The 24,831-nt window shown below is 42.8% G+C and overlaps 2 protein-coding genes across 2 annotated transcripts in view; one reads left to right on the top strand and one right to left on the bottom strand.

The window, feature by feature from the left end:
* Window positions 1-956: 956 nt before the first annotated feature.
* VIM (vimentin) lies at window positions 957-8,967 on the bottom strand. Its single transcript, XM_043478787.1, has 9 exons — window positions 8,215-8,967; window positions 7,541-7,601; window positions 4,864-4,959; window positions 4,616-4,777; window positions 4,002-4,127; window positions 3,243-3,463; window positions 2,762-2,805; window positions 2,143-2,228; window positions 957-1,317 (listed from the first exon to the last, which is right to left on the bottom strand). Exons 1-9 carry the CDS (start codon window positions 8,775-8,777, stop codon window positions 1,276-1,278), a joined length of 1,401 nt encoding a protein of 466 aa, XP_043334722.1. The 5' UTR covers window positions 8,778-8,967; the 3' UTR covers window positions 957-1,275.
* Window positions 8,968-10,089: 1,122 nt separating this feature from the next.
* The window catches only part of TRDMT1 (tRNA aspartic acid methyltransferase 1), an 85,677-nt gene continuing 70,935 nt past the window's right edge, over window positions 10,090-24,831 (top strand). The window contains exon 1 of the mRNA XM_043478792.1: window positions 10,090-10,184. The gene's annotated coding sequence lies outside the window, so the exon portion shown is untranslated. The remainder of the gene's footprint in view (window positions 10,185-24,831) is intronic.

Raw genomic sequence — 24,831 nt, 5'->3', positions numbered from 1 at the left:
GACTACAGCACTTCATGCTCATTGCTCCAGATTTTGAAAGCTGATTAGAGATTAGCATCATTCTACCCCGTGTTAATTTTATTGCCCAAGGAACAGGTAAGAATTTTCCTTTATTCTGTGTCTGACATCAGTTCCTCAACCACAAATCTTTAAACATACCTGTAAGTAGATACATGTTATATTAGTACACTTGGGCTTCCCAAGTAACTCAGTGGGAAAGAATCTTCTAAACAATGCAAGGAGACACAGTTCCATCCCTGGGTCAAGAAGATCCTCTGGAGTAGGAAATGGCTGTCCATTCCAGTATTCTTGCCTGGGAAATCCCATGGACAAAGGAGCCTGGAGGGCTATAGCCCATGGGGTCGCAAAGAGTCGGGCTTGACTGTGCTCACGCATGCATGCAGATATATACATATATAGGCATCACATATAGATAGACACACAGAAAAACTGGGTAGTTCCTGGTGTTGAAACTAAATGAATTTGTTCCGTTTCTACGTTGCTAGTGGGCGATGCAGCCCTTCCAGCCTGGCTGTTGCCTACACTTTAACCCCATGGGAGAGTTTGTGCCACTCACGCTGCACACACCAAAACGCACTTTTCATTTTAGTCAGGCTTTTCGTTTTAGGATGTCTGTTTGTTAGAACTGGAATCACACATGGATATGCACCTAGCTGAACTCATTTTCTGAAAAGACCTAGTGTCATTGCGAGTTATTTTTACAACATCTATTTGTAAGTTTAAAAAGCAACTGAATTGCAAAGAAGCAAGGTCTACCTAAAATGACCAAATTAAAAACTCAGTTTCAAGCATAAAGTTGAATTTCTCAAATTAACCTAACCTTGATTTTGTGGCAGTTTGACCAATAAGACCAAAAAATACTTAACCAAAACATAAGTATTCTCATGAAATTTAGTGAATTATTTAGATATTATCAAATAAGTAAGATACCAACAGAGTTTTCCAAAGATTTATTGAAGCAGAAACAAGTTGGTCAGATACTTGATGGAAAAAAGCAGTTTTAATGGTATTCAAAAATACTTTTTAAAAAGTATTCTAGCACAAGGCTTCTTCGGTAAACTAGATTATGTTGTAAACTTTTCTCTAAATCTTTTACGGGTGTTGGTTCAAGAACTAGGGCTTATTCCTATTCCAAATCTATCTTGCGCTCCTGAAAAAACTGCAGAAAGGCACTTGAAAGCTGTTTCTTTAAGATATGAATTTTTTTTTTCCTTCTTGCTGGTAGTATTTTGCTGCACGGAGTATGTGCAGTTTTTATTCCAGATCATCGTGATGCTGGGAAGTTTCGTTGATAACCTGTTAAGAAAAATAGAACTCAAATCAAATACAATACTACATACTAATGAAGAAATGATCCCATAAAGCCTGTCAAAGAAAAAATCCTAGGATACGGATATAATTTATTGTGAAAATTGGAAGATTATATTGGTTCTGTATGAAAAGGCTCACAGAGAGTGGGGATAGAGACATATGTAAGATGCTTTTCACCTATAGGCAAAATATGTATCCAATAGGATGCTATGACTTAAAAATACTGTGTGTGTGAAGAAGAATGCTATAATAATCGTCAGCAGCAAAATTTACAATTAAAGCATACTAAAATGTATAACAAGTACATCTGATGTGCAGGGGAAGATTACTTGAAGATCACAATACATTTTGACCTTGTCTTTCCTGGCACAGGGAGGTAGTGAGAAACTGCTTAGTCATATGCCATGCCTTTGTATCACACCATGACAGGGTCTAGGAGTGTCCAGGGAAGGCCCTATGTGCAGGATCAAAACACTCCTAATATTGACATAGTCGATATGAATCCATGACATAGTCTCATGAATCTAGTTTAGGAAGTAACTTAAGGAAACGGTACTCCTGTTTCAAATTAAGCACCAAAGTAAATCACTAATTTTGGACAAAGGCAGACTATTATCTCACCTTCGCATCTAGGAGCCAAATAATTAGTTGGATGTGGGTACTGGCTGGAAGAAGAACTATTCTCCTTTTAGGAGGCATGATTGAAACAAACCTCCCAAATTAGCTACCTGTATCTGACACAGATTTATGGATTTAAAGGCTTATCAATGCTGGCATGAGATTATTTCTTTTTGATTTAAAGATACCAACCTGTCCATCTCTGGTTTCCACCGTCTTAATCAGAAGTGTCCTTTTTGAATGGGTGTCAACCAGAGGGAGTGAATCCAAATTGGTTTCTGAATAAAGAAAATAGGTGCAAAATGAGTAAAAATGAAATTTTTAAAAAGAAATAATTTTGTCCAAAAATTATGGTTTTTTGTTCATGGTTGTTTAAGGCACTATTCCCAAAATAATTCTAAAAGATTATCACCTGTTTTCAAGCCCAGGGGCTAATGTTACTGAGACATCAGGATGGGATGGACTGTTTTAGTGTTTACTCCATCAGGAGGAAGAAAAATGGAGTTTCAATTTAACTGGAAGTACAGAATATAAAACAGTATTTGTTTGAAAATTACGGCTGTCCTAGAGAATTTTCTCTTTATGGCATTTTTCAGTTTTAAAAATGAGTGTTTTATAAGCAGAATGGCTAAATGCTGCTAAAATGTTTCATAGGGAATTCCCTGGCAGTCCAATATTTAGGAATGCTTCCACTGCAGGGGGCCCAAGTTCAATCCCTGGTCGGGGAACTAAGATCCTACATGCCACAGAGATCAGTCAAATGAATAAATAAATGAATAAAAATTTTCATAAAGGATAATCAAATGCTTACCCCTCAGGTTCAGGGAAGAAAAGTTTGGAAGAGGCAGAGAAATCCTACAAAAAGAAAAACAGTCACATTTTTCATAAACAATGAGAAATTTATACAGTTCTTATTTTCATCAATTAAGAAAACTCATGCTTATAATTCACTGGTGACAGATTTGCATTAGAAGCATTAACCCATGATTGGTCTCATTAGTACATTTAAATATTTTACTCCAAGCATTTCCTACAAGGGACTGGAAGTACTATAGCATGACTACTGGTTTTCACAGAATCAACTGCAGGTTCAGATCCCAGTTCGGGTAATGAACTAACTAGGACAAGGAACTCAGTCTCTCTGAACTGAAGATTTCTCATATGTAAAAAGTGGTCAGGAGCTACCCTGAAGAAAGGGTCTGAAGATGAAATGAATGGTGCGTGGAAAACGAGGGGCACAATACCCAGCCCAGGGCAGCTAGGAATTCACTCCCAGGAGCCCTGTTCCCTACCTGCTCTCCTCTCCTTCCAGCAGCTTCCTGTAGGTGGCGATCTCGATGTCGAGCGCCATCTTGACATTCAGCAGGTCTTGGTATTCACGCAGATGACGGGCCATCTCTTCCTTCATGTTCTGAATCTCATCCTGCAGGCGGCCAATAGTGTCTTGGTAGTTAGCAGCTTCCACAGAGAAGTTCTCTTCCATTTCACGCATCTGGCGTTCCAGAGACTCGTTCTGCAGGAAAGATGAGAAAGGTGGCTGGTGTTATTTCCCAGAAACAAACAAAAACAGCTATTCTCCCAACCTCGGCGGTAAAGAATCTGCCTGCCAATGCAGGAGACTCAGGTTAGATCCCTGGGTTGGGAAGATCCTTTGGAGAAGGAAATGGCAACCCACTCCAGTGTTCTTGCCTGGGAAAGCCCAAACGGGGTCACCAAGAGTTGAAACAACTGAGTGACTAAACAACAACAACCCCAACCATTTCCAAACTATCTGCAATCATGTCCCCTTGTAGCAAATGGGAAAAACTCCAACTTTTGGTGGAAAATAATGTACCAGGTTCCTTCCTAGTGGAAACAATAATATAGGTAAATTAAAACCTTGGGATCTCCAAGTTCTTTTTGAATCAATCTGAACGGAATCATTTTCTTTGGATTAAAATGCCAGTTTTTCTCCCTTTGAACAAAGTTTTCTTCAATAGCGCCCTCAGATTGGCCACCTGAATGTCTACAAGCTGGTCACCTGCCTTCTCTTCATGAAGTATGATACTCACAGTCCCTTTGAGCGCATCCACCTCGCAGGTAAGAGACTGCACCTGCCGACGGTACTCATTCGACTCCTGCTTGGCCTGGCGCAGGGCGTCATTGTTGCGGTTAGCAGCTTCAGAGAGGTCGGCAAACTGTCAGGGAGGAAGCAGAAACCTGGGTCAGCCACAGGCCTCATCCACAGATCCTCCAAGATGCCACGTGGCCCGGATAAGTGAGAAAGCTTAAAGATGGTGAACAAACAAACAAAGTAAATAAGGCATGATGCCAACCAAATTTTACACTCAAAGTTCCAAACTCAACATCTTCCAGGATATGTTTAAACTTCTGTTTTGATAACCAGAGAAAATGAGGTGGAAGGTGGATGTTGAGATTTTCAAGCAGAAATTCACTCTGCTGCCCTCATTTGCAGAGGGTGGAGGTCAAGAGCATGGTTTGGGGGTTACCTGGAAGCAGGGTGACAGATGGCAGTGGGAAAGGATGGGGAATGCAGCAAGAAATAAAACTTGAACATGAAGAAAAGCCAGCTAAGCTAGGGCTCTAAAAGGTACTGAGGAACCACAGACAGGTACAGCAAACAGCATGGTTTCCATCTGTTCTGGCCACACTAGCTTGTTTGTACCTTGGACTTGTACCATTCCTCAGCCTCCTGAAGGTTCTTGGCGGCCACGCTCTCATACTGCTGACGGACATCACGCAGGGCAGCCGTGAGGTCAGGCTTGGAAACATCCATATCGATTTGCACGTGCTGTTCTTGAATCTGGGCCTGAAGCTCCTGGATTTCCTGAGGAAAGAAAGACAGAAGGTCAGCCATGCCAAGTACGGGAGCAGCTTCTCCCACAATCATTCACAAACAATGACTCTTCTTACCTCATCATGCAGTTTCTTCAAAAAGGCAATCTCTTCTTGCAAGGATTCCACTTTACGCTCCAGGTCAAGACGTGCCAAAGAGGCATTGTCAACATCCTGTTTTGAAAAGAGAAGAAAAAAAAAAAGAAAGAAAAAACAGGACATGGAGGAAGATGCTATAAAGTCTGTGGCTTATCCCATTTATTCATTTTAAATGAACCAGACAAACTTAGCCCCTTTACTATGAAAAGGGCATTGACAGATTTTATAACCTTTAAATAAGTTTGTAAATCACCCAGGGCTCCAATATACTATGTTTTCTTCTCTTCATTAACAAATTTGAATTGTGATCCATTGAGTTGTACTCAAGGTGATCAATAAATATTTTAAAATAAGTGTATGCCAGCATGGCAGGCTGCAATCAATCATTATTGAATCCACAGTATCAGTGAAGTTTTCATTACTTTTTTAAATCTAGAAAATCAGTGTCACAGGATTTTAAATTTTTTTGAGGCAGGGGTAACATTATGGAATGATACTGATAGAATAACAGGAGCTGATCAATTTCACACCTCCATGTATACATGAGAACATGCAGAACAGAAATTTGTGCTCCTGAAATTTCAGCACGTAATACCTAAGCTCTCTTTTTGTCTCTTAAAATCTTCTGAATTTTTTTCTCGGTATCCTGAGCAAGTCATCTGACATTCAAGTTACAAGCCTAGATCTTTATTCCAATTCACGACGTACACTGGCAAAAATGTGGTTCAGCCAAATAAAGAAAAAGAAGTGTAACCCTGAACTGTATTTGCTTTGCTTTCTCTGGTAGATTTTTCTCCTGAGTGTCACCTATCTCATTCCACAAGGGTGTGTCCACATCTTTTTCACTTAGTACTGTGTCAATTCAGTTCCTTAGCCGGTTTCAGAATGACTAATCAACATGCACATACTATATGTAAAATTTTTACTGCTCTGGTCTCCTCCTATGTTTCCACCATGTGTAAACTGGTGGAAAGATTTTATTTCCCCTCAGGGAATGTCTTTAGGATTTTTATACCTCTTATCTTGTAAGCTGGCTTTCCTTGTGTCTCAGCTGGTAGAGTCTGCCTGCAACTCGGGAGACCTGGGTTTGATCCTTGCTTTGGGAAGATCCCCTGGAGAAGGGAAAGCTACCCACTCCGGTATTCTGGCGGGAACTCCATGAACTGTATAGTCCATGGGGTCACAAGCGACTTTCACTTCACATATCTTGTAAGCACTTATATTTGGAGTCCAGGTTAGTCTTAAAATGTTGACCTGTTTCTATCACTTTCATGGAAAAGTATATGAGAAAGGGGTGATAATAAAATAATCCATCTTGGGGAAAAAATCATTTTTGCTTGTTAATCCCTGCAAAAGATAATTTACTAGTCTCAATTTTCAAAAGTTCTATGTGTTATTATACTTCTTTGAAGAGAATATGAGTGGTTTTATCTAATCCCTAAATAGGAGGAACAATTTATACTAATATTGTTTTATATAAAGTTACTACCGGGGAAGAAAACATTGCAGACATGATGATCAGAAATGCTCAATGACTGAAATAAACCACACATTTCCGTGTTTAACTTGATAAATGCATTTCTGCTTCAAAATGTATTCTAGACTATTTGCCTGAGGGAGCTTTTAGAGCCAGTCCCAGTGAGTGTTCAGGAGAATAAAACTGCTGGCAACTAGCCTTCTTTGGGATCCAACTTTAAGTTAAAAATCCTTAAAGGCCATCTACCTTTACAGCAAGAAAACCATTTTTCTTAAAATCCTATCCTTCATTTTTAGGTTTATTCTTTATAGAGAAAATGCTAAAGAATACAAGGATTCAAAAAAGGAAGGCCTGTCCAAATGTGAGGTAGGACTGCAGCTTTAAGAACTTTTCACATCACATACTTCCAGTCTGGGCCATATATTAGATAACGGGATGTTAGCAAATACTTGTGTCCAATTAGAACAGTGCTTGCATCATTACATATTCAATAAGAATGTAGCCTGTTGCAAAGCATCTCCAGGAACACAAAGACTCCTATTCTTTCTGACCAGAGCCACCACACTTGCCAGAATGTCTGTATATACATTCCATAGTGAAGCCCGTAGAAACCATTAATACCTTTCAGCCAAAGGGACAGATGGCTCCTTTTCATCCTTATTAGATCACAAATTAGTTGTGCATAGCGATACTTCTGTCTAACCGTGGGGCCACAATAGAACTTGCCGGGAAGAAAAGAAAATTTCTGGCTGAAGTTCAGTTACACTAAGTTTCCTATCCTCCAATCCATTTCACATCTAAAACTACAGGGCAGAATTGTGCTTTTTGTGGCCTTGTAAAAGATAGTAAACTTTGGCAAAACCGCAACCTAAATCAAACTGTAACTCTTCAATATAAAAATATCAACGTGTTGCAAACACGAAACGGAAAAAAAAAAGATTTCTTGGGAAAAGAATCTTGAAACAAATTTTAAAATGTTAAAGACCATGTCCTACGGAACGGTTTAACCACTCAAGGGCTTTTATCCAGAACTGCGTTCTCTCTGCCACTAGGGGGCTTGGCGCGCAGACGTGAAGTTTTGTATGATTTAGACTTGGGTTAAGGAACTTTTAGAATTGCCCGTGGGTTCTGTGGGCGGGTGGCGTCCGGTGGCTTCGAGTGGTAACGGAATCTACCAACCTGTCTGAAAGACTGCAGAGTGCTCTCGGCTTCCTCCCTCTGAAGCATCTCCTCCTGCAACCTGAAACAGTTTCAGATTAACCACAGGGGAACCAGGAAACCGCCAGGGGCGGGGCGACCACACCCAAACACCCAGTCGTGGCGCAGACCGAGAGTTGCTGCGCCACCTCCGCGCTCAACCAACGACCGCGGCTCTTAGACCTGCTGTCCTAGGCAAGTTTTAGCGGGACCTTGGCTTCTGCGTGGAAAAGCAATCACTGTGGCCCACCCCGACCTGCGAGACGCCCGCCACCACCCCACCGCGGAGGAGACTCTACGATCCCTTTGTCTCGCTCCCTCCACGGCCCGTTGGCTGGCAGCCCGCCAGAGGGGGCTAGGAAACTTTCTCAAAGTTTGGGGAAACCGCGTTCATCCTTTTCTAGGGCCTTAGAGAACACAGTGGTAGTTTTAAAAAGTCTGCAACTTGAAACGTGCGTTCTTGGGCAATGAGTGGGGGTAGAGGGGAAATGCTAACTTGCAAGATCCTGGTTCAGGGTGGGGCCGCGCCGCTTAAGCCACAACCCTGCTCCCCCGCTGTCCCCCAGGCAGCCGCCGCCCGGGCCGCATCCCTAAGGGCGTGGCAGCTTCGGTATCCACTTCATCCCTCCCTCAGCCCCGCGTGGGCGCCGCCTTACTTCTCCCGAAGCCTCATGATGTCTTCGGTCAGGTTGTCGCGCTCCACCTCGACGCGGGCCTTGTCGTTGGTGAGCTGGTCCACCTGCCGGCGCAGCTCTCGCATCTCCTCCTCGTAGAGGTCCCCCAGGCGCGACTTGCCCTGGCCCTTGAGCTGCTCGAGCTCGGCCAGCAGGATCTTGTTCTGCTGCTCCAGGAAGCGCACCTTGTCGATGTAGTTGGCGAAGCGGTCATTGAGCTCCTGCAGCTCCACCTTCTCGTTGGTGCGGGTGTTCTTGAACTCGGTGTTGATGGCGTCGGCCAACGAGAAGTCCACCGAGTCCTGCAGCAGCCGCACGCCGGGCACGCCGCTCCGCAGGCGCACGGCCGAGGAGCGCGTGGCGTACACGCCACCGGGGGACGAGGTGTAGAGGGTGCGGCTGGTGGAGGGGCGCAGCGCGCTGCCCAGGCTGTAGGTGCGGGTGGACGTGGTCACGTAGCTCCGGGTGGAGCTCGGCCGGCTCGCGGTGCCGGGGCCGCCGAACATCCTGCGGTAGGAGGACGAGGACACGGACCTGGTGGACATGGCTGCAGAGGGTGGCGGTGGACTGGGCGACTGCGGTAGCACGGACTGGCTCCGGGAGGAGAGGCGAGCGCGAGGGCGCGGTGGGTGTGGGCAGAGGGAGCGCTGCTGCGTCTCTGGCGCGGGGACCCCGGAGCGAGAGTGGCAGAGGACCGGACCCCGCGCGGGGCGCAGTTTTTATAACCGCGTTAGGTGAGCGGGTTCCCTCCCACTGCCATCCCGGCGACTGAGTGCGCCAGCCAATGGGGAAGGCTGGGCGGGGGGTTGGGGCGGGGGCGCCCCGGAGCCGTCCTCCTCCCCCATTTTCCCCAACCGGGACTGAGCACAGTCCCGTTACTTCTTAGCTGGGCTGGGACTTTCAGGGGCTTTCCTGATGGTGGCCCGAGCTCTGCTCACCTCTGGGTGCTGATAAAGGAGGGGTCGCGCAGTGGTGGTGGGGGAACCCGCCAGGACTAGACCAGAGGGGTCCCGGGCTCCGCGCCAAAGAGATGGAGGAGGAGGCGCGCGGGTGGGAGGGGCGCGCTGCAACTGGGCTGCGCTTTACTGGGAGAGGGTGGGTGCGGAGCCCCGCGGGCCAAGGAGCTGGAGGAGGGGGAGTGCAGGATCCCGCAGATCTGGAGGCGTGGAGAAAGAAACAAAGAGGGCCTGAGATTGGAGCGCGAGGTGGGGGCGCGCACAGCTCTGGACGCCGAGCTTGGGCCCCGCGCAGGAGTGTGTGCACAGCCTGCTTCGAAAGGGGATCCGATGCGGACCCCTTCTCTCTTAGTCCTCTTGTCTTGGGAATTCCTGTTTAGGGGCCTAACGGGCTGGGGCCCCTTTGGACAGTGCGCGCTTCGAGGCGGCGGCCGAGGAAAGCCCGGGGGAGAAGGGTGGGGTCGCTGAGTCACTGGCTCTGAGTCACTGCACCCGGCTGTCCCGCCGAAGGCTGCTAGCGGTACAGGGAAACCGTTAGACGAGACTGACTCCAGGCTCCCCGGGCCCGCGCGCACCGTTTGTTCGAAGTTTTACCCAACTTCGAGCTGGGCCTCAGCTTTCTGGTGAGCAGTTCGCCTGCGTGAAGACTAGCGCGCCCCTGAGTTCTTAAGAACTCGCCAAAGCCAGGTTTTGCTCCGATATGCAGGCTTCTCTGTAGTAAGAAACTTATGCACACGTTCTGTAAGCGCCGAACGCGGGTCCTGGGCATCACAAATGCCCTCCGGGGAGGTTCTTCTTGCCAAGTTCCCCTGCACCCTTCTCTCTGGTCCCTCTCGGCAGTCACCCAACCCCCCCAACCCCCCCACCCCCCGCCATAAAACCACACCCGGCTTGTAACACGGTCTGGAAATTTGGGGTGAAAGAGGAAGCTCAGTGTCCGCAGCTGCACAATCAAATTGATTTCTGGTTTTTCTGCTGTTGCGGAAGTCATTCAAGGTATAAACTTGCATCAATTCTAGAATGAATTAGGTGATACTTTAAATGTTTAATTTGATGAATGAAAGGCAGTTAGTTGATTAGATGATTAGTTAGAAAGGCAGTTAGTTAGTTAGCCTCAGATGATGAAATGTTTGCAGGAACTGGATTTATGTGTTCATTTTTTGTTTGGTGATGATACACCCTGCAGGATTCTGGTGTCTTGTCGGGGAAAAGTCACTGGTCCGATTTTCCAAAAGAATTCCTGCAGTTGGACTTAAAGTGAGAGAAACAAAATTGACTACGGGGCAAAATGTTTTGGTGTAGGGTGCCAAGGGAATGTTCAGACTCTTAACACCAACACCTTTCTAGATAACCCTCAACTAGGTTTTTGATGCAATGTTAGCAACCCGAAGAACAGAATGGTTACCCCCAAAGAGAGACAAAGAAAATCCAAGACAGTCTTTTAGTGATACCTATAGCAATTTAAAATTCAGAAGTTTTTTGTTTGTTTGTTTATATTTACAAGACCAAAGGAGTATTGAAAGGATTAACCCCCAAACCACTGTTAAAAGCATCTTGATTCTGTAGTGAATGGGGGGGTGGGTAGGGTAGGAAGAGGTAAATCCTTTTCTCTGATTCTTTTTTGTTTGTTTTGAAAGGGGAGTACTGAAGTTTACCTGGCATTTAAGAAAAATAGTTTAGAACCAAATGAAGGGTTTATTTCTGTACAAGCCTCTTTTAGGCAATGTTTTGTTTACCACATTTCAGTTTTGGCAAATGGAGCCCTGGCAGTACTGCTCCCCTTTTGAGGACATCCTTAATTCGCTCCTTCCCTGGGAGGCTGCGGGTGCTTCCTGAGCATTCCTGGGGCGTGGCGCCCTGGCAGACCCATTCAGGCTCTGTGTTACTCTCTTGCTTTCTGAGAGCCCTTTATTCAAGCCACTGCTCAACAAATGTCACCATTGTGAGTTTGCATGGAACCCTTAGGATGAGAAAAAAGCCATCTCCCTCTGGGGGAAGGGAGGGTGACTCTTACTCCCACCTAAAATGCTGATCCCAGGGCAATGCACTGGTGCTGTCAGAGGATGCTTGCTGTCTGACTTACTACGGAAAATGAGGGCAAGGCCCTGGTGCGGTGTGGCAGGGTGCCCTGTTGGTGACCACAGCAAATTCCTCAGGCCTGTGGTGGCTTCCTCTGGGGTGGCTGCTGGCCCTCCTCATCATCTCAGGGGCATCCCTTCTCCTTTCTAACCTGTCCCCTATCTGTAGTCTCAGGGTTGTGATATGTTCACTTGCTGTCTTGAGTAGACAGGGTGACTTAAGCAGCAAACATTTATTGCCCCCAGCTCTGGAAGCAGGAAGTCCCAGATCAAGGTGCCAGCCAGTCTGGTGTGTGATGAGAGTCTTGCTTGCTGGTTTGCAGACTGCTACCTTCTTGTTTTGTCCTCTCTTGGCAGAAGGAGTGCAAGCTGTGGTCTCTTCCTTTCTTGTAAAGGACACTAATCCCACCTTAGGGGCCCCAGCCTTGTGACCTCAACTAAACCTAATCACCTTCCTAAGGCCCCACCTCCAAATATCCACACACTGGAAATTAGGACTACAATATATAAATTGTAGGGGCCACAAACACTCAATCCATAGTACTTGCCATTACAGCACACACGTGCACACACACACACACACACACACACACACACACAGATATACAGGATCCAGAATGTCCTTCTCATTAGAACTTGCTATAGCCTGGGGTGGATTGTAGAGTGTAGAAAAGTGAAGGTTACTGAAACACTTCTACTCAATTCATATAGAATGCATGAGACTTTGGGAAAAATTTATTTCATTCTGAGATAAATTATATACTGCCCAGGATAGTGCCTCAACCAAGGGAGGATGGTCATCATGAAAGGAATCTATCTTTCTGAACTAATATCCTTGAGCATGAAAACTAACCCTGCTCTGTCTGCACCCCTGTGTTCTTAGTACCTTTTGGAAGTAAACAGTGCACAGACATCACTTTCTCGGTTTTCATATTTATTTTTTGATTGCTGTGAAAATCTATCTCCAGAGTATTTTTGAATGCTGAACTCTGAAGCCTCTTCAAACACTGCATGCTGCAAGTTGTCTATAAATAAGGACACAGTGGACCAGTTTGTAGGCCAGGCATAAACATGACCAAATCTAAAGTACTCAACAGTGATTTTGGAATTTGCAAGCTGTGGTGATGTCAGTTGAATTGGGCAATTTGAACTGACAGACCAGCCAGCCATGTGGAGAGGAGCTTAGTGGCCAGTGGAGGCTTTAGGAGAGCTGGGTGGCAGGAGGTCGTGCCAAGAGACTGGCTTCTAGCTGGATCGCCTGGACGGAATGTCAGCAGTGAGAAGGTGTCTAATGTGACAGGGTGAAAACCACAGCAAAATCTAAAGGGTGTGGTATCAAAGGTAATAATAATACTCAATAATGTTAGTGCTTCAGTTTTTGTGTCTTTGGGATGACAGGAACCTTGAATTCTTTAATTTAACTGAATGCTCTTCTAGCATACTGCAGGATTTATTAGGTGGTCCATGTTAAAGACTAGGCAACTAAGAAGCAAGCCAAAAATCTGCCCATGGTGATATTACTAGCAGTGGAGGCAGGAAAGGGGCAAGCTTTTTCTTTTAATTTTTATTGGCGTATAGTCACTTTAAATGTTGTGATAGTTTCTACCTTACAGCAAAGTGAATCAGCTATTGTTGTTGTTCAGTCACTAAGTTGTGTCTGACTCTTTTGTCACCCCATGGACTGTAGCACAGCCAGGCTCCTCTGTCCACTATCTCCTGGAGTTTGCTCAAATTCATGTCCATTGAGTCAGTGATGCTGTCTAACCACCTCATGCTCTAGCGACCCCTTCTCCTTTTGCCTCCAATCTCTCTAAGCATCAGGGTCTTTTCCCATGAGTCAGCTCCTCGCATCAGGTAACCAAAGTACTGGAGCTTCACCTTCAGCAACAGTCCATCCAATGAATATTCAGCATTGATTTCCTTTAGGATTGACTGGTTTGATCTCCTTGCTGTCCAGGGGACCTTCAAAAGTTTTCTCCAGCACCACACTTTTAAAGCATCCATTCTTTGGTGCTCAGCCTTCTTTATGGTCCAATGCTCACATCTGTACATGACTACTGGAAAAACCGTAGCTTTGACCATATGACCTGTGTATCAGCTATGCATATCCATATACCCCCTCTTTTTTGGAATTCCTTCCCACTTAGGTCATCACCAAATACTGAGGAGAGTTCCCTGTGCTGGACAGCAGGTCCCCGTTAGTTACCTGTTGTATGTATAGTATCAATAGTATGTATGTGTCATTCCCAGTTACCCATTCTTCCCACCTTCTTTACCCCCTTGGTAGCCATACATTTGTTCTCTACATCTATGTGTCTATTTCTGCTTTGTAAGTAAGATTGCCTATACTGGCTTTAGGGGGCAAGCATTTGAATTGAGCTCTTTCTGACTCCAAGTGCAGTTTTCTCTTCGGCTTGATGACATGTTGCTTGCTATTAACTAATTTAATTCACAAACATTATTTAGGGGCATGCTGTGTTTCAGGAGCTGTAGGGATAGGATAACTACCAGGTTATGTTGTGAAGGAGCAGCTTCCTAAAGGAATTTGACAGATCCTTAGAATATCATGTTTTATTCAAATGATGAAACAGTGATTCATAATAACAAAGAAGGGAGTTTGGTTTTCACTTGGCTCTAAATCTTTACTTTGAGAGTGAAGTATTTTCACCTAGATTTCTTTCTGTTTCTTCAAAAAAATCATTTTCAAAGTTAGACTTAACTCATCTCACATTCTAAACCCCATGAACCACTGCAGCTTCCCCTTAGAACTTCCCTCTCTATTTAAGGCAACACAGCGAGCTAACAAGACTGGAAACTTTCATCCTCCTTCCCACTTCCTTACCGTTGGATGGCTCAGATCCCATGGGTGTCCTGTCCACTGCTTTCCGCACCCTCTCCTCTCTTACGTCGCTGTGACTCATGTCCAAGCCATCATATATCTCATCCCTGCAATACGGCAATTGGCTTCCCTTCTTCCAGGCTCTGCTTAATCCCACCAATGTGTCTGACTTTGAACCAAAACCTCTTTTTCTTAATAACTGCATCCTTAAGACTCCTTAAAGCTGCAAAGTGAATCATTCATTCCCTTGTTAGACGGTAAAGTCCATGACAGTAGAGACTTCTCTCTTTTGTTCACTATCTTATCTCCAGTGCCTACAGAGAAGCCTGGCACATTTATTGAATGTATGAATTAATGCATGAGTAGTTCATAGAGGAAAGGAGGAAGGGGGAGAGAAAAGGAGGAAGGAAGGAAGGGTGGGAGGGAGGGAGGAAGGAAAGAGAGAAACAGAAAGCTAATACCAGTGCTAGTCATTTTACACATGACCTCCTCTCATCTTTACAGGGTATTATGATCCACAGCTTTCATGAACACACTCAGAACACATGTATTGAATGTTTACCATGTTCCAGGAACAAGGCAGGTATAATCCACGTGCTCTTGGACATAGATCTGGATCCATGTGTGCGCGTGTGTCATACAGAGAGACAATACTTAAGGAGCAAATCAAACAGTTACAGTTTGCAATAAATATAATGAAAGCAACAATTTTTTCTTCAGAGGAGGTTGAGACTCATCATTTGACAGTGGCCTTTGAAAGCCGGGCTAAGTATGCCCATTCATCCTTACCTCCCACTGCTCCCCAGTCTGGTAATTACTGAAATTACCAGACAGTAATTTCAGTGAGATCCTAAGCTCCTCTCTGTTCCATGAATACAGCTCATTTCCCCCTACCCTCACCTCTTTCCTTACATTCCATTCATCAGACATAGGTACTTGGTTTTTGCACTGCCTGCAATGTTTCCTAATATATTCAGGCAAGTTAAGAAACTTTTCATGCCTCTGGGGAGCTCATAGCCTTGAGAAAAAGTCAGGAACCACATGAAAGAGCTGTACTATGAATACATAGCAGAGTGTGATCAGTGAGTGCTCTGATGGAGGTATGAATGAAATGCTGAAGGGTTTATATGGAGACAGGGTCACGTCTATTTGGGGAAGATCAAATCAGAAAATGTATTCAGAAAAGGTGACGTTTGAGGAATGAGTGTGATTTCTACAGCTTATCATAGACAGAGGATGCTCAACGCCGATGAAAACTCATAAGCAGAAACTGTACAAGTGTCCAGGTTCTGGGGACATGTAGGTAGTAGTAAGAATCCCACTGTGGCTGATTATGGAGCAGTTGTAGGGGAGAAAGGGAGTGGAAAGCTGATATGGAACCGTGCACTAGAGGACTAAATGCCAAGGAAAGGAGTTTATAATTAATGTGGCGGGTAGTGGGATTTCACTGCAACTTTTGACGAAGAGAAAGACATGCTTGTGGCTGTGTTTTAAGAGGATTGTTCTGGCATATTGTGGAAGATGAAATGGGAAGACCAGTCTGAAAGCTGTTTGTAGTAGACTGTGTGAATGGTAAAAGCCTGATCTTGGCGGGTACAGTGATGAAGAAGGAGGATGATTGTTAGACACTGAAGTTAGGAAGAGGACAACCAAGTTGAGGGCTCTGAGCTTTCTGGACTGATTAACTAAGAGAATAGATGTTTTATAGATGGAAGATATTTTAGGTGGAAAATTACTCTGAGATGAACGATTTTTCACTCAGATCCGTTTACTTGAAAGTACTTCCTTTCTGTAGTCTACACAGAGCAAAACCTCATGAAAAAGGTAGGGTATAGCAACTCCCCTGGTGGCCCAGTGATTGAGATGCCACCTTCTAATGTAGTGGGTGTGGATTCGATCCCTGGTTGGGGGAACTGAGATCCCATGTGCTGCAGGGTGTGGCCAAAAAATTTTTTTAAAGTTCCAAAAAAAAAAAAGAAGAAGAAGAAGTTGGGGTATGAATTGGGTCATGCAGTTTTACTCCTTACAATATTTCTAGTCTGTTCACATAACTCAGTATTGATTCCCTTGGATTGTTCCTTATATAATTTGAGTGTGTTGGTCTGCTTTCCACCCGTGGGTACAAAATTGGGAGCCTCTTCAGTTTCCTCTAAAATAGTTTCGAAAAGTTCAAAGACTTGAAATGCCTTCATGTCCATCACTTTTATGGCTCCAATAAAGTTCCACAGAAAAAGAAGCTTGAAGACAAACTTCTAGAATTTTCTTTGAAACATTTTTTGGGGGGAGGCAGATGATCATTTCCCTTAAAACTATATAACTACAAAAATATGGAATTTGAGCTTCATACAGATTAAACATGTTTTTCTCATATCACAAATTATTAAAAATTGTTCTGAAACCGTACTGTAATGTATTCATCTGTTATCTCTAGATAGAGATTTAAGAGATTAGACATATTTATGTTTACATATATTTTATACATACATATATATATATATGTAATTTTGATTTCCTCAAAGTCTAAGGCACCATCTCTAACTAAAGAAAGAGGGAGGTGAGGATGTAGGAGGGACAGAGGATGTTACCTACCATATAGAGGAAAACACCTAGTGCAGAAAAATAATTCAAATTGTTGGACCAAGACATGAAGCTAGGTTGTCAGTATTGATACACTTGGTCCAAAAAGCAAGACAAAAGCAGCCCAGATATAAAAAACCCAGACCTTATTTGAAAGAGAGCTAAATGATACCATCAGAGTTTAGTTATGGGCTGAGTGAGACCTTAAGAGAACAAGCAGGTTTTGCCCTGTATCCTAAGATGTTGCTCATTTTCATCAGAGAGAAGGAAGTCCTGCCAGTGTTAGAAAATCTGCCGGTTGCTTTGGCATCATGGCAGTTTACTCAGCTTATTTGGAGGAGGTCATCAAGTTCCCAAGGGATAGACTTTTTTTCAGAAGATATTTTGGTGATGGGTCTAATTATAGTAACTTTGTTTAATAGCATACTTTTCTTTGAAAGAATTGAAGAATTAAAATAATTTTGAGTTCATCTTTATGATAACCTATGTAGTTGGGAAAGAGATCCTGACTATCTTATAGCTGTAGTCTCTTTGTGTATTTGGGAAGGATTTAAGAACTCCTTCCGACCTATCTCAAAACTGACTAATGAATTGACCAATCTTTCAAAAAATCTGGAGAAGCTTTAGCACTGCCATGTCACATTCATTTAGCCAGCAAAGTGATTTTTTTTTCAGAATCTTGAACATTTAACTTTGACTATGTTTGATAAACTCAGAGTTTAAAATATACCCCATCAAACTTTGATCTCTGTGTGTGTTGAAAAAGATCAGTATGATTTGTCGGAGTTAAAAATGAAAATCAGGGGGCTTCCCTGGTGGCTCAGTAGTAAAGAACCTGCCTTCCAGTGCAGGAGACACAGGTTTGATCCCTGTCTGGGAGGACCCCATATGCCATGGAGCAACTGAACCCGTGTACGGCAGCTACTGAGCCTGTGCTCTAGAGCCTGGTTCCCTAACTACTGAGCTCACATGCCTCAACTACTGAAGCCCACACCTCCTAGAGTCCATGCTACAAAACAAGAGAAGCCACTGCAACGAGAAACTCATGCACCTTGACAAAGAGTAGCCCCTGCTCATCATAGCTGGAGAAAGCCTGCCACAGCAACAAAGACCCAACATAGCCAAAAATAAATGAATAAATAAATATTAAAAATTTGCTGCATGTCTCAGGAAACTCAAACAGGGCCTCTGTATCACCCTAGAGGGGTGGGATGGGGAGGGAGATAGAAGGGAAGTTCAAAAAGGAGGGGTTATATGTATACCAATGGCTGATTCATGTTGAGGTTTGACAGAAAACAAAATTCTGTAAAGCAATTATTATTCCATTAAAAAATAAATTTAAAAAATAAATGAAAATCGAAAACATGATGCTGAGGGGGTAAAAAACCCAATACAAAAAAATCAAACATATTCTCCTAATTACAAAGAAAGACAAAATATTAGAAAAAAATAAACATAAATCAGAGTAACCCTAAATGAAGCCATGTGACAAATGAAAGGACATATAAGATGGCATAATGATAAAACTAAGCAGGTAAAAGGATTAAGAAAATTGATTAGAATGATACAAAATAAGTAAAGAAAGAACATTCTGAGTTAACTGTAGCAGAATAAAGGGATTGGCAGCCCTCTCTGTAATTCTGCTGCAATAGTTTCCAAAAGATTGAGTAAGACTTTGTATTTCTAATTAGCCAAGTACTAGAAGTATACCCTCTAATGGGACTCATATGGCTGTGTGGAGTAACTACAAAAATATGATGAGATTTGAGCTTAATATAGATTAAATATGCTTTTTGTATCATAAGTCATGAAAAACTTCTGGAACAATATTGTAATTTATTCATCTGTCATCTCTAGGACTCTAGGAGGTTACACACGTGTGCACAGAATATAAGGCAGTCGTATTTGCATGTCTAATCAGCGTTTTTCTTTTGCTGACTTTGGGTTGGTTTTCATAGTCCTTGATTAGTGAACTCTAAACAATGTTAATGATAACCAGGCATGATTTTGATGCTGTTCCTAGAATCAGAGTCTGGCCCAGATGGGAACGTTAGTGGTAATCATAATGATAGCTTACGTATATTGAGTGCTGACTATTTGCCATGTGTTAACTGATTAAATCCTCACAGCGACCCTGTTAGATGTATGGAGAAACCAAGGCACAGAACAACTTGAGTAACTTGCTCAAGCTCACACAGCCAGGAAGTGGCAGACTTGGGATTTGAACCTAGGACTTCTGGCCACAGTCCCTGCCTCCAGTCTTCTGTAAAGTACTGCAGTACTTCACATGCCATGGTGCTTTTCGTGCTGGTGACATCCCCGAGTCTCTGGAATTCTTGTCATGGTGTCTCATCTATCTCTATGGATTTCCCCTCACCGCCCCCTCCCATGCATCCACAAGACCCCTTCTGATTCAGAGAATAGGGTACCCTAAATGAATCATCAGGACATCAGTGGGCATTTTCGGGGTTTTCTGTGGAGATCTCATTTCTTAATTCTGACTCAGTTCACCAGAATGAAGTGATGATAATGACATCTCATCCCTGTGTGCAATGAGATGAATGAAAATCTTTACCCACATTTGCTAGTGGAAAAGGGAGATGCTGACCACATTTTTGGAACACATCACCTCTATAAGTAAAAACAGCTTTTCCCCATACTTAGTCTATTAGTTTACATTTTAGGGAGCTTTATTAACATTTGGAATATTGTATAGTCCAAGAATAATGAGAGACGTGTGAAATGAGAGATTTAGTGAACTACCCAATGACCAAAACTTTTTTTTAACATTTTTATTGGAGTGTAATTGCTTTACAACATTGTGTAAGGTTTCTGCTATACAACAAAAAGAATCAGCTCTATGTATACACATATCCCCTCCCTCTTGAGCCTCCCCGCACCCCCTCCATCCCCTCCAGGCCATCACAGAGCGCCGAACTGAGCTCCCTGTCTTGCACCGAACTGAGCTTCTTGCGCCGAACTGAGCTCCCTGTCTTATGCATCAGCTTCCTGTTAGTGTGTCCATGTCAGAGCTACTTCCTCAGCTCATCCCACCCTCTCCTTCCCCCCTGTCCACAGGTCCATTCTCTATGTCTGCCTATGACTGAGATTCCAAGGCCAAATTCAAGCTATGTTACTGATAACACATATGACCTTACCACCCAGTTTTAAACATTTCTTGCCCAATACTAATCTCACTGCTGTTGCAGCTCAGATTTTTCCAAGAAATGCACGCTTGCACCACTCTCTGTTAAAACAGCATGGTTAAAGTGTTTCCTGTGGGGACAGGGGTGAGAGCAACAGACATCACGGCCCCATTGTGGATAGAAGGGGAAAAGGATGTATGAAAACATGAGAGCCTGATGAAATCCCAACCCAGCAGTGGCACCATGACCTAATAGACTGAAATATTCTGAAGAGAACCAGGGACTCCATTCAGTCAGTGTACTTAGAGTCCTCCTGGGGGCCAGGCTCTCTGCTGGGCTCTAAGGACCCAGAAATGAATAAAGCGTCTTCCTTGTACTCAGAGGGCATCCAATTCACTCTTCTATTCTCTGTTAAATCCTTCTGAGTCTTGAATAATCGTTCTGTCACTGAAGTCTAGTTCAGTAGTTTCAGTAGTTCGGTTGATGTCCGCCTCAAGTCAGAGGGAAATAGCAGCCACTTTTTCTGTGAAATCCATGGAAATGTCGAGTTTGCTGTTTTGTTCCCCCTGATAAAATAGAGCATAATGACTAGTTGCTGGGTTACTGCAGAAAACACAGGCCCCAAACGGCAACTGGGAAGAGTACTTAGCAATTAAGGAAATGACTAGTGGGTTCGAAACCCAACCCACCGCCCATGTGTTTCTTAGCAGAGTCCGGCATCTGAGTTACTTAGGCAACTGTTATCACTAAGGAAGCAGTTTTGGTGACTCATGCTCATACAGAATCACTTCTTTGCAAGCCTGTGTATTCGGTGACCTTACCAGTATCCTCATGTTTTCCCTTCTCTTAGCGCTGGGACATAAAAACCACATTTGGATGACTTTGGTTTATCACTTAGAAGTGTTATCCTTCATTGGCTGGCTCATATTTTGAAATGTGATGGACACGAGGTGATATTACAGGCAATAGTTCCTGCAGTATGTTCCTATATTAAAGGTAGAACTAACAGCTTTCCTAAGCAGAAGTTTTATATCTTGTTGTTTTTTATTGAAGTATAGTTGATTTATAATGTCGTGCCCATCTCTGCTGTATAGCCAGGTGACTCAGTTATACAAGTATATACATTTTTTATATTCTTTTCTATTATGGTTTATGATAGAATATTGAAAATACTCCCTGTGCTATACAGTAGGACCTTGTTGTTTATCCATCCTGCATACACTAGTTTGCATCTACTAATCCCAAACTCCCACTCCATCCCTTTCCTTCCTCTCCCCCTTGGCAACCACAAGTGTGTTCTCTATGTCTGTGAGTCCGTTTCTGTTTTGTAGACAGGTTCACTTGTGCCATGTTTTAGATTCCATATGTAAGTGATATCACGTGGTATTTGTCTTTCTCTTTCTGACTGCCTCACTTAGCATGAGAATCTCTAGTTGGATCCATGTTGCTGCAAATGACCTTATTTCATTCTTTTTATGACTGAGTAGTATCTCATTGCTTCTAAGTACCACATCTTTATCCCTTCATCTGTCAATGGATATATAGATTGTTTCCATGTCTTGACTATTGTGAATAATGCTGCTATGAACATAGGGGTGCATGTATCTTTTTTAATTATAGTTTTGTCTAGGTATATGCCCAACAGTGGGATTGCTGGAACATATGGTAAACTGGTTTTCTGAGGACGCTCCATACTGTTTTCCATAGTGGCTGCACCAACTTACATTCTCACCAACAGTGTAGGAGGGTTCCCTTTTCTCCACACCTTCTCCAGCATTTGTTATTTGTAGATTTATATCTGGTAATAACAACATTTCTTGTCAGTTATTTTTTAGTTATGAGAAGGTACTATTTAAAATACTAGTCATACTTTTGATAAATAACCTATAATACCAAAGTACCATAACATACCATAACACAAAATGCCTTTGTCTTTCCCTAGAGAGATACAGAATGGAATTCAAGTTTCCCCTGAAAGCTTTCTAGAGATGATCATCACAAAAATAAAGGACCCCTAAGAAAACTCCTTTTGCCAGCTTCTCTCTTCAGATTTTTGATCTACATGTTTGATGGTCCAACCATATTTGTTTATGGACAATTGATATTTTTTTCTGTTAAAAATAGTAGAGATGGTGTAGGGAAAAAATGAGTTAATGAAAAGAGTTATAGGTTGATGTGTTTGGAGAATTGTATGGAAGAACTTACCATTGTCAGAGAAAAACAAAACAAAACTGGGAGCCAGGTGTCTGCGGTGATTTTGGGTTAGGGCATAACAGCCTGGCTTGGTCTCCAGATTTTTCTGGCAGCCTCAGTAGTGCCACATTAAAATGTGGTCAGCCTTGGGCTCACCTGAGTTGTTATTATGTCTTTTTTCTTAACTCCAGAAACCATGCCGTAAGTTCAGATTTAGACAGTATAACATTAGCTGTTTTCATTTTGCTTTCAATCTAGTCGTTTTCTGTTTTTAATTTTGTGGCTGGAAAAGCTTGAAAAAGGCTATGAGTCATGACAAGTGTTTCTTTTTCCTCCACATAGAAGCCTTAGCAGCTGAGTGCTTTTCTGTGGGGACCCTTTGAGGGACTATTTGGGAGAAATCCCTGTCCGGTGGTTCTCTCCAAGTGTGGTACCCAGACGAGCAGGAGCATCATCACCTGCAAATCTGTTAGAAATGCCACCTGTCAGTCCCCACTCCAGATCTGACAAAATCAGAAACTGAGGGGGGTTTGCCCAGCAATTTTTGTTTTAACAGGACTTCTAGGTGTTTCTGAGGAATGCTAAAGCCTGAGAAGCTCTGTGCTAGTGAATTGTTAGTATTTGGGGCCATAGAGAGAGTGAAATATATAGTGGTTGGAAGGTGGGAATATTTATGAGTCTTTGCTTAAGAGGAGATGAAGAATAGATAGGAAAGAATGCTTTAACTTTTGGAATTAAAATAAAGAGGCCTGGAACTTAATTAGCTGGACTGATTGCTTGCATGAACCGTTGCCTTCTCAGAGAACAGAGATCCTGATGACTTGGTTACTGGGAAATATATTGGCATGGTTCTAAAGTTCTAGAATAATCTTTCTAGTGAGAAAAGGCATGCCTTCCCATTTTAGGATAGAAATTCAACTCAGTTTTGTAAAACCCTATAAGATGCTTGTATTCCATTGATTTGGCCAGCTCAGTTACTTCTTGAGGCCCTAGGTTCTACATCTGAAAACCATATGCATTGTTACTTGCCATGAATTATCTCATTGAAATGGAGTGAGGGATTCAGTATCTGAAAGAGGATTTTGTGAGGCATTTTGGTGACTGAAAAATGCAAAGCCTAAAGATTAAGAGTGATTAATATGGATATTGATGCAAATATGGGTTGATATATCAACTACCCTTTGATATGTGCTCCCTTTAGTCTTGACTGTCATGTATTCATTTTTGGCGTTAAATAAATCACAGTTTTTGTTTTTATTTTTTTAAATATTTATTTGTATTTATTTATTTATGTGGCTGTGCCGGGTCTTAGTTGTGACATGTGGGGGTCTTTGATCTTCATTGCAACACGTGAAATCTTTTTAGTTACGTCATGCAGGGTCTTAGTTCCCTGACTTGGGATAAAATCTGGGCCCCCTGCATTGGGAATGTGGAGTCTTAGCCACTGCGCCACCAGGGAGGTCCCTAAATCATAGTTTTTAAAAGCTTTAATCTTCATTTCCTTATCAAAAACATAGTATTCATGATGCCTACTCATAGGATTGTTGTAAGAGGAAAATCAGATGAAAATATGAAAAGGCAGCTTTTAAAGCTCAAACATTACAAATTTTCTATGTTGTTGTTTTCATTGTTGTTATTTCATGTCTGAATTGAGAAAGCTTTGTGACTGTTGGCAGAATGATATCATCCAGGAGTTTGCAATAAGCGTGTATGTACATCAACAGATTTTATGGTTACAAACAATAGCTATGTTTACTTTTCTACTCACTCTCCTTCAGTGGAATGTTTCCATTTTCTCATGCTGTGGGGGAGATCCACATATGTTTTATTAAAGAAAGCAAGCCTGGTGTGTTTTATTCTTTGAACTGAGAGGCCACATATCATTCATTTTTTTCAGGTCAAGCCACCTGGATGAATTGCCAGTCCTCTACTTACTCGCAACAATGGATAAACCTCAGTTTCCTCATACATAAAATGGGATGCCAATAGTAGAGATTTGTATGACGCTGAAATGAGAAATGTATTTATAAAGCACATTGCAGAGTGCCTGGCACAGAGCAAGCACTCAATAATGTGAGCTGCTGTTATGACTGTCATGATTAAACAGTAGCATGAAGAAGAGGAAAAAAGGTCGTGTCTGAAAGTCAAGGGCAGGAGAGGATAAAAAGACAAGGGAGGCAGCTTCAAAAATGGTCTGATCATTTTGCAAATGACAAGCAATTGCCATGATTTTTCTGGTCACTTTGATGAAAATCAAACACTTGCTTGGTTGTTTCAAATGAGAAAAGTAACCATAGTTGTTTATAATGTCTGTGTTCATGGAACAATCAAAATCACAGCCTTACTTGAAAGTTACGTGTCTTCCTGGCAAGGAGCTGTAGGAAGTGGGAGTCCTGATTTCTCTCTGTGTGTGAAGTGCTATCACTCTTTCCTCATCTTGGTAAACAGAGAAGTAAAGTTTGGGGGAAATAAGAAAGTTCTTACTTGGCAAGGACTGTTGATGAGCCAGTGCTTACACCTCCCCATTTGGCATGTGTTTATTTTTTAAATTATCACTATTTTTTGATGTGGACCATTTAAAAAGTTTTTATTGAATTTGTTGCAATATTGCTTATGTTTTGGGTTTTTTTGACCTAGAGGCATGTAGTATCTTAGCTCCCTGACCAGAGATTGAAACTGCACCAGCTGCATTGGAAGGCGAAATTGTAACCACTGAAGTGGTTGGCACTTGCTTAAAAGTCCCTGGCATGTGCTTAAAACTGGCCTTTTTTCTGGCGGATGCTTCTTTGTCTTCCAAAGCACCATTGACC

The sequence above is a fragment of the Cervus canadensis genome, chromosome 10, assembly GCF_019320065.1.
Source record: "Cervus canadensis isolate Bull #8, Minnesota chromosome 10, ASM1932006v1, whole genome shotgun sequence".
NCBI lineage: Eukaryota > Metazoa > Chordata > Mammalia > Artiodactyla > Cervidae > Cervus > Cervus canadensis.
This window is presented reverse-complemented; position numbering and strand designations above follow the sequence as displayed.

What these genes read in the sequence shown, in the direction of transcription:
- VIM (XM_043478787.1), bottom strand. Translation starts at nt 8,777, where the DNA reads ATGTCCACCAGGTCCGTGTCCTCGTCCTCCTACCGCAGGATGTTCGGC. An exon ending in CTCTGCAGTCTTTCAGACAG is followed by an intron (nt 4,960 to 7,540) that starts GTTGGTAGATTC and finishes TTTTCAAAACAG; the next exon opens with GATGTTGACAATGCCTCTTT. An exon ending in AGGAATGGTACAAGTCCAAG is followed by an intron (nt 4,128 to 4,615) that starts GTACAAACAAGC and finishes CCTCCCTGACAG; the next exon opens with TTTGCCGACCTCTCTGAAGC.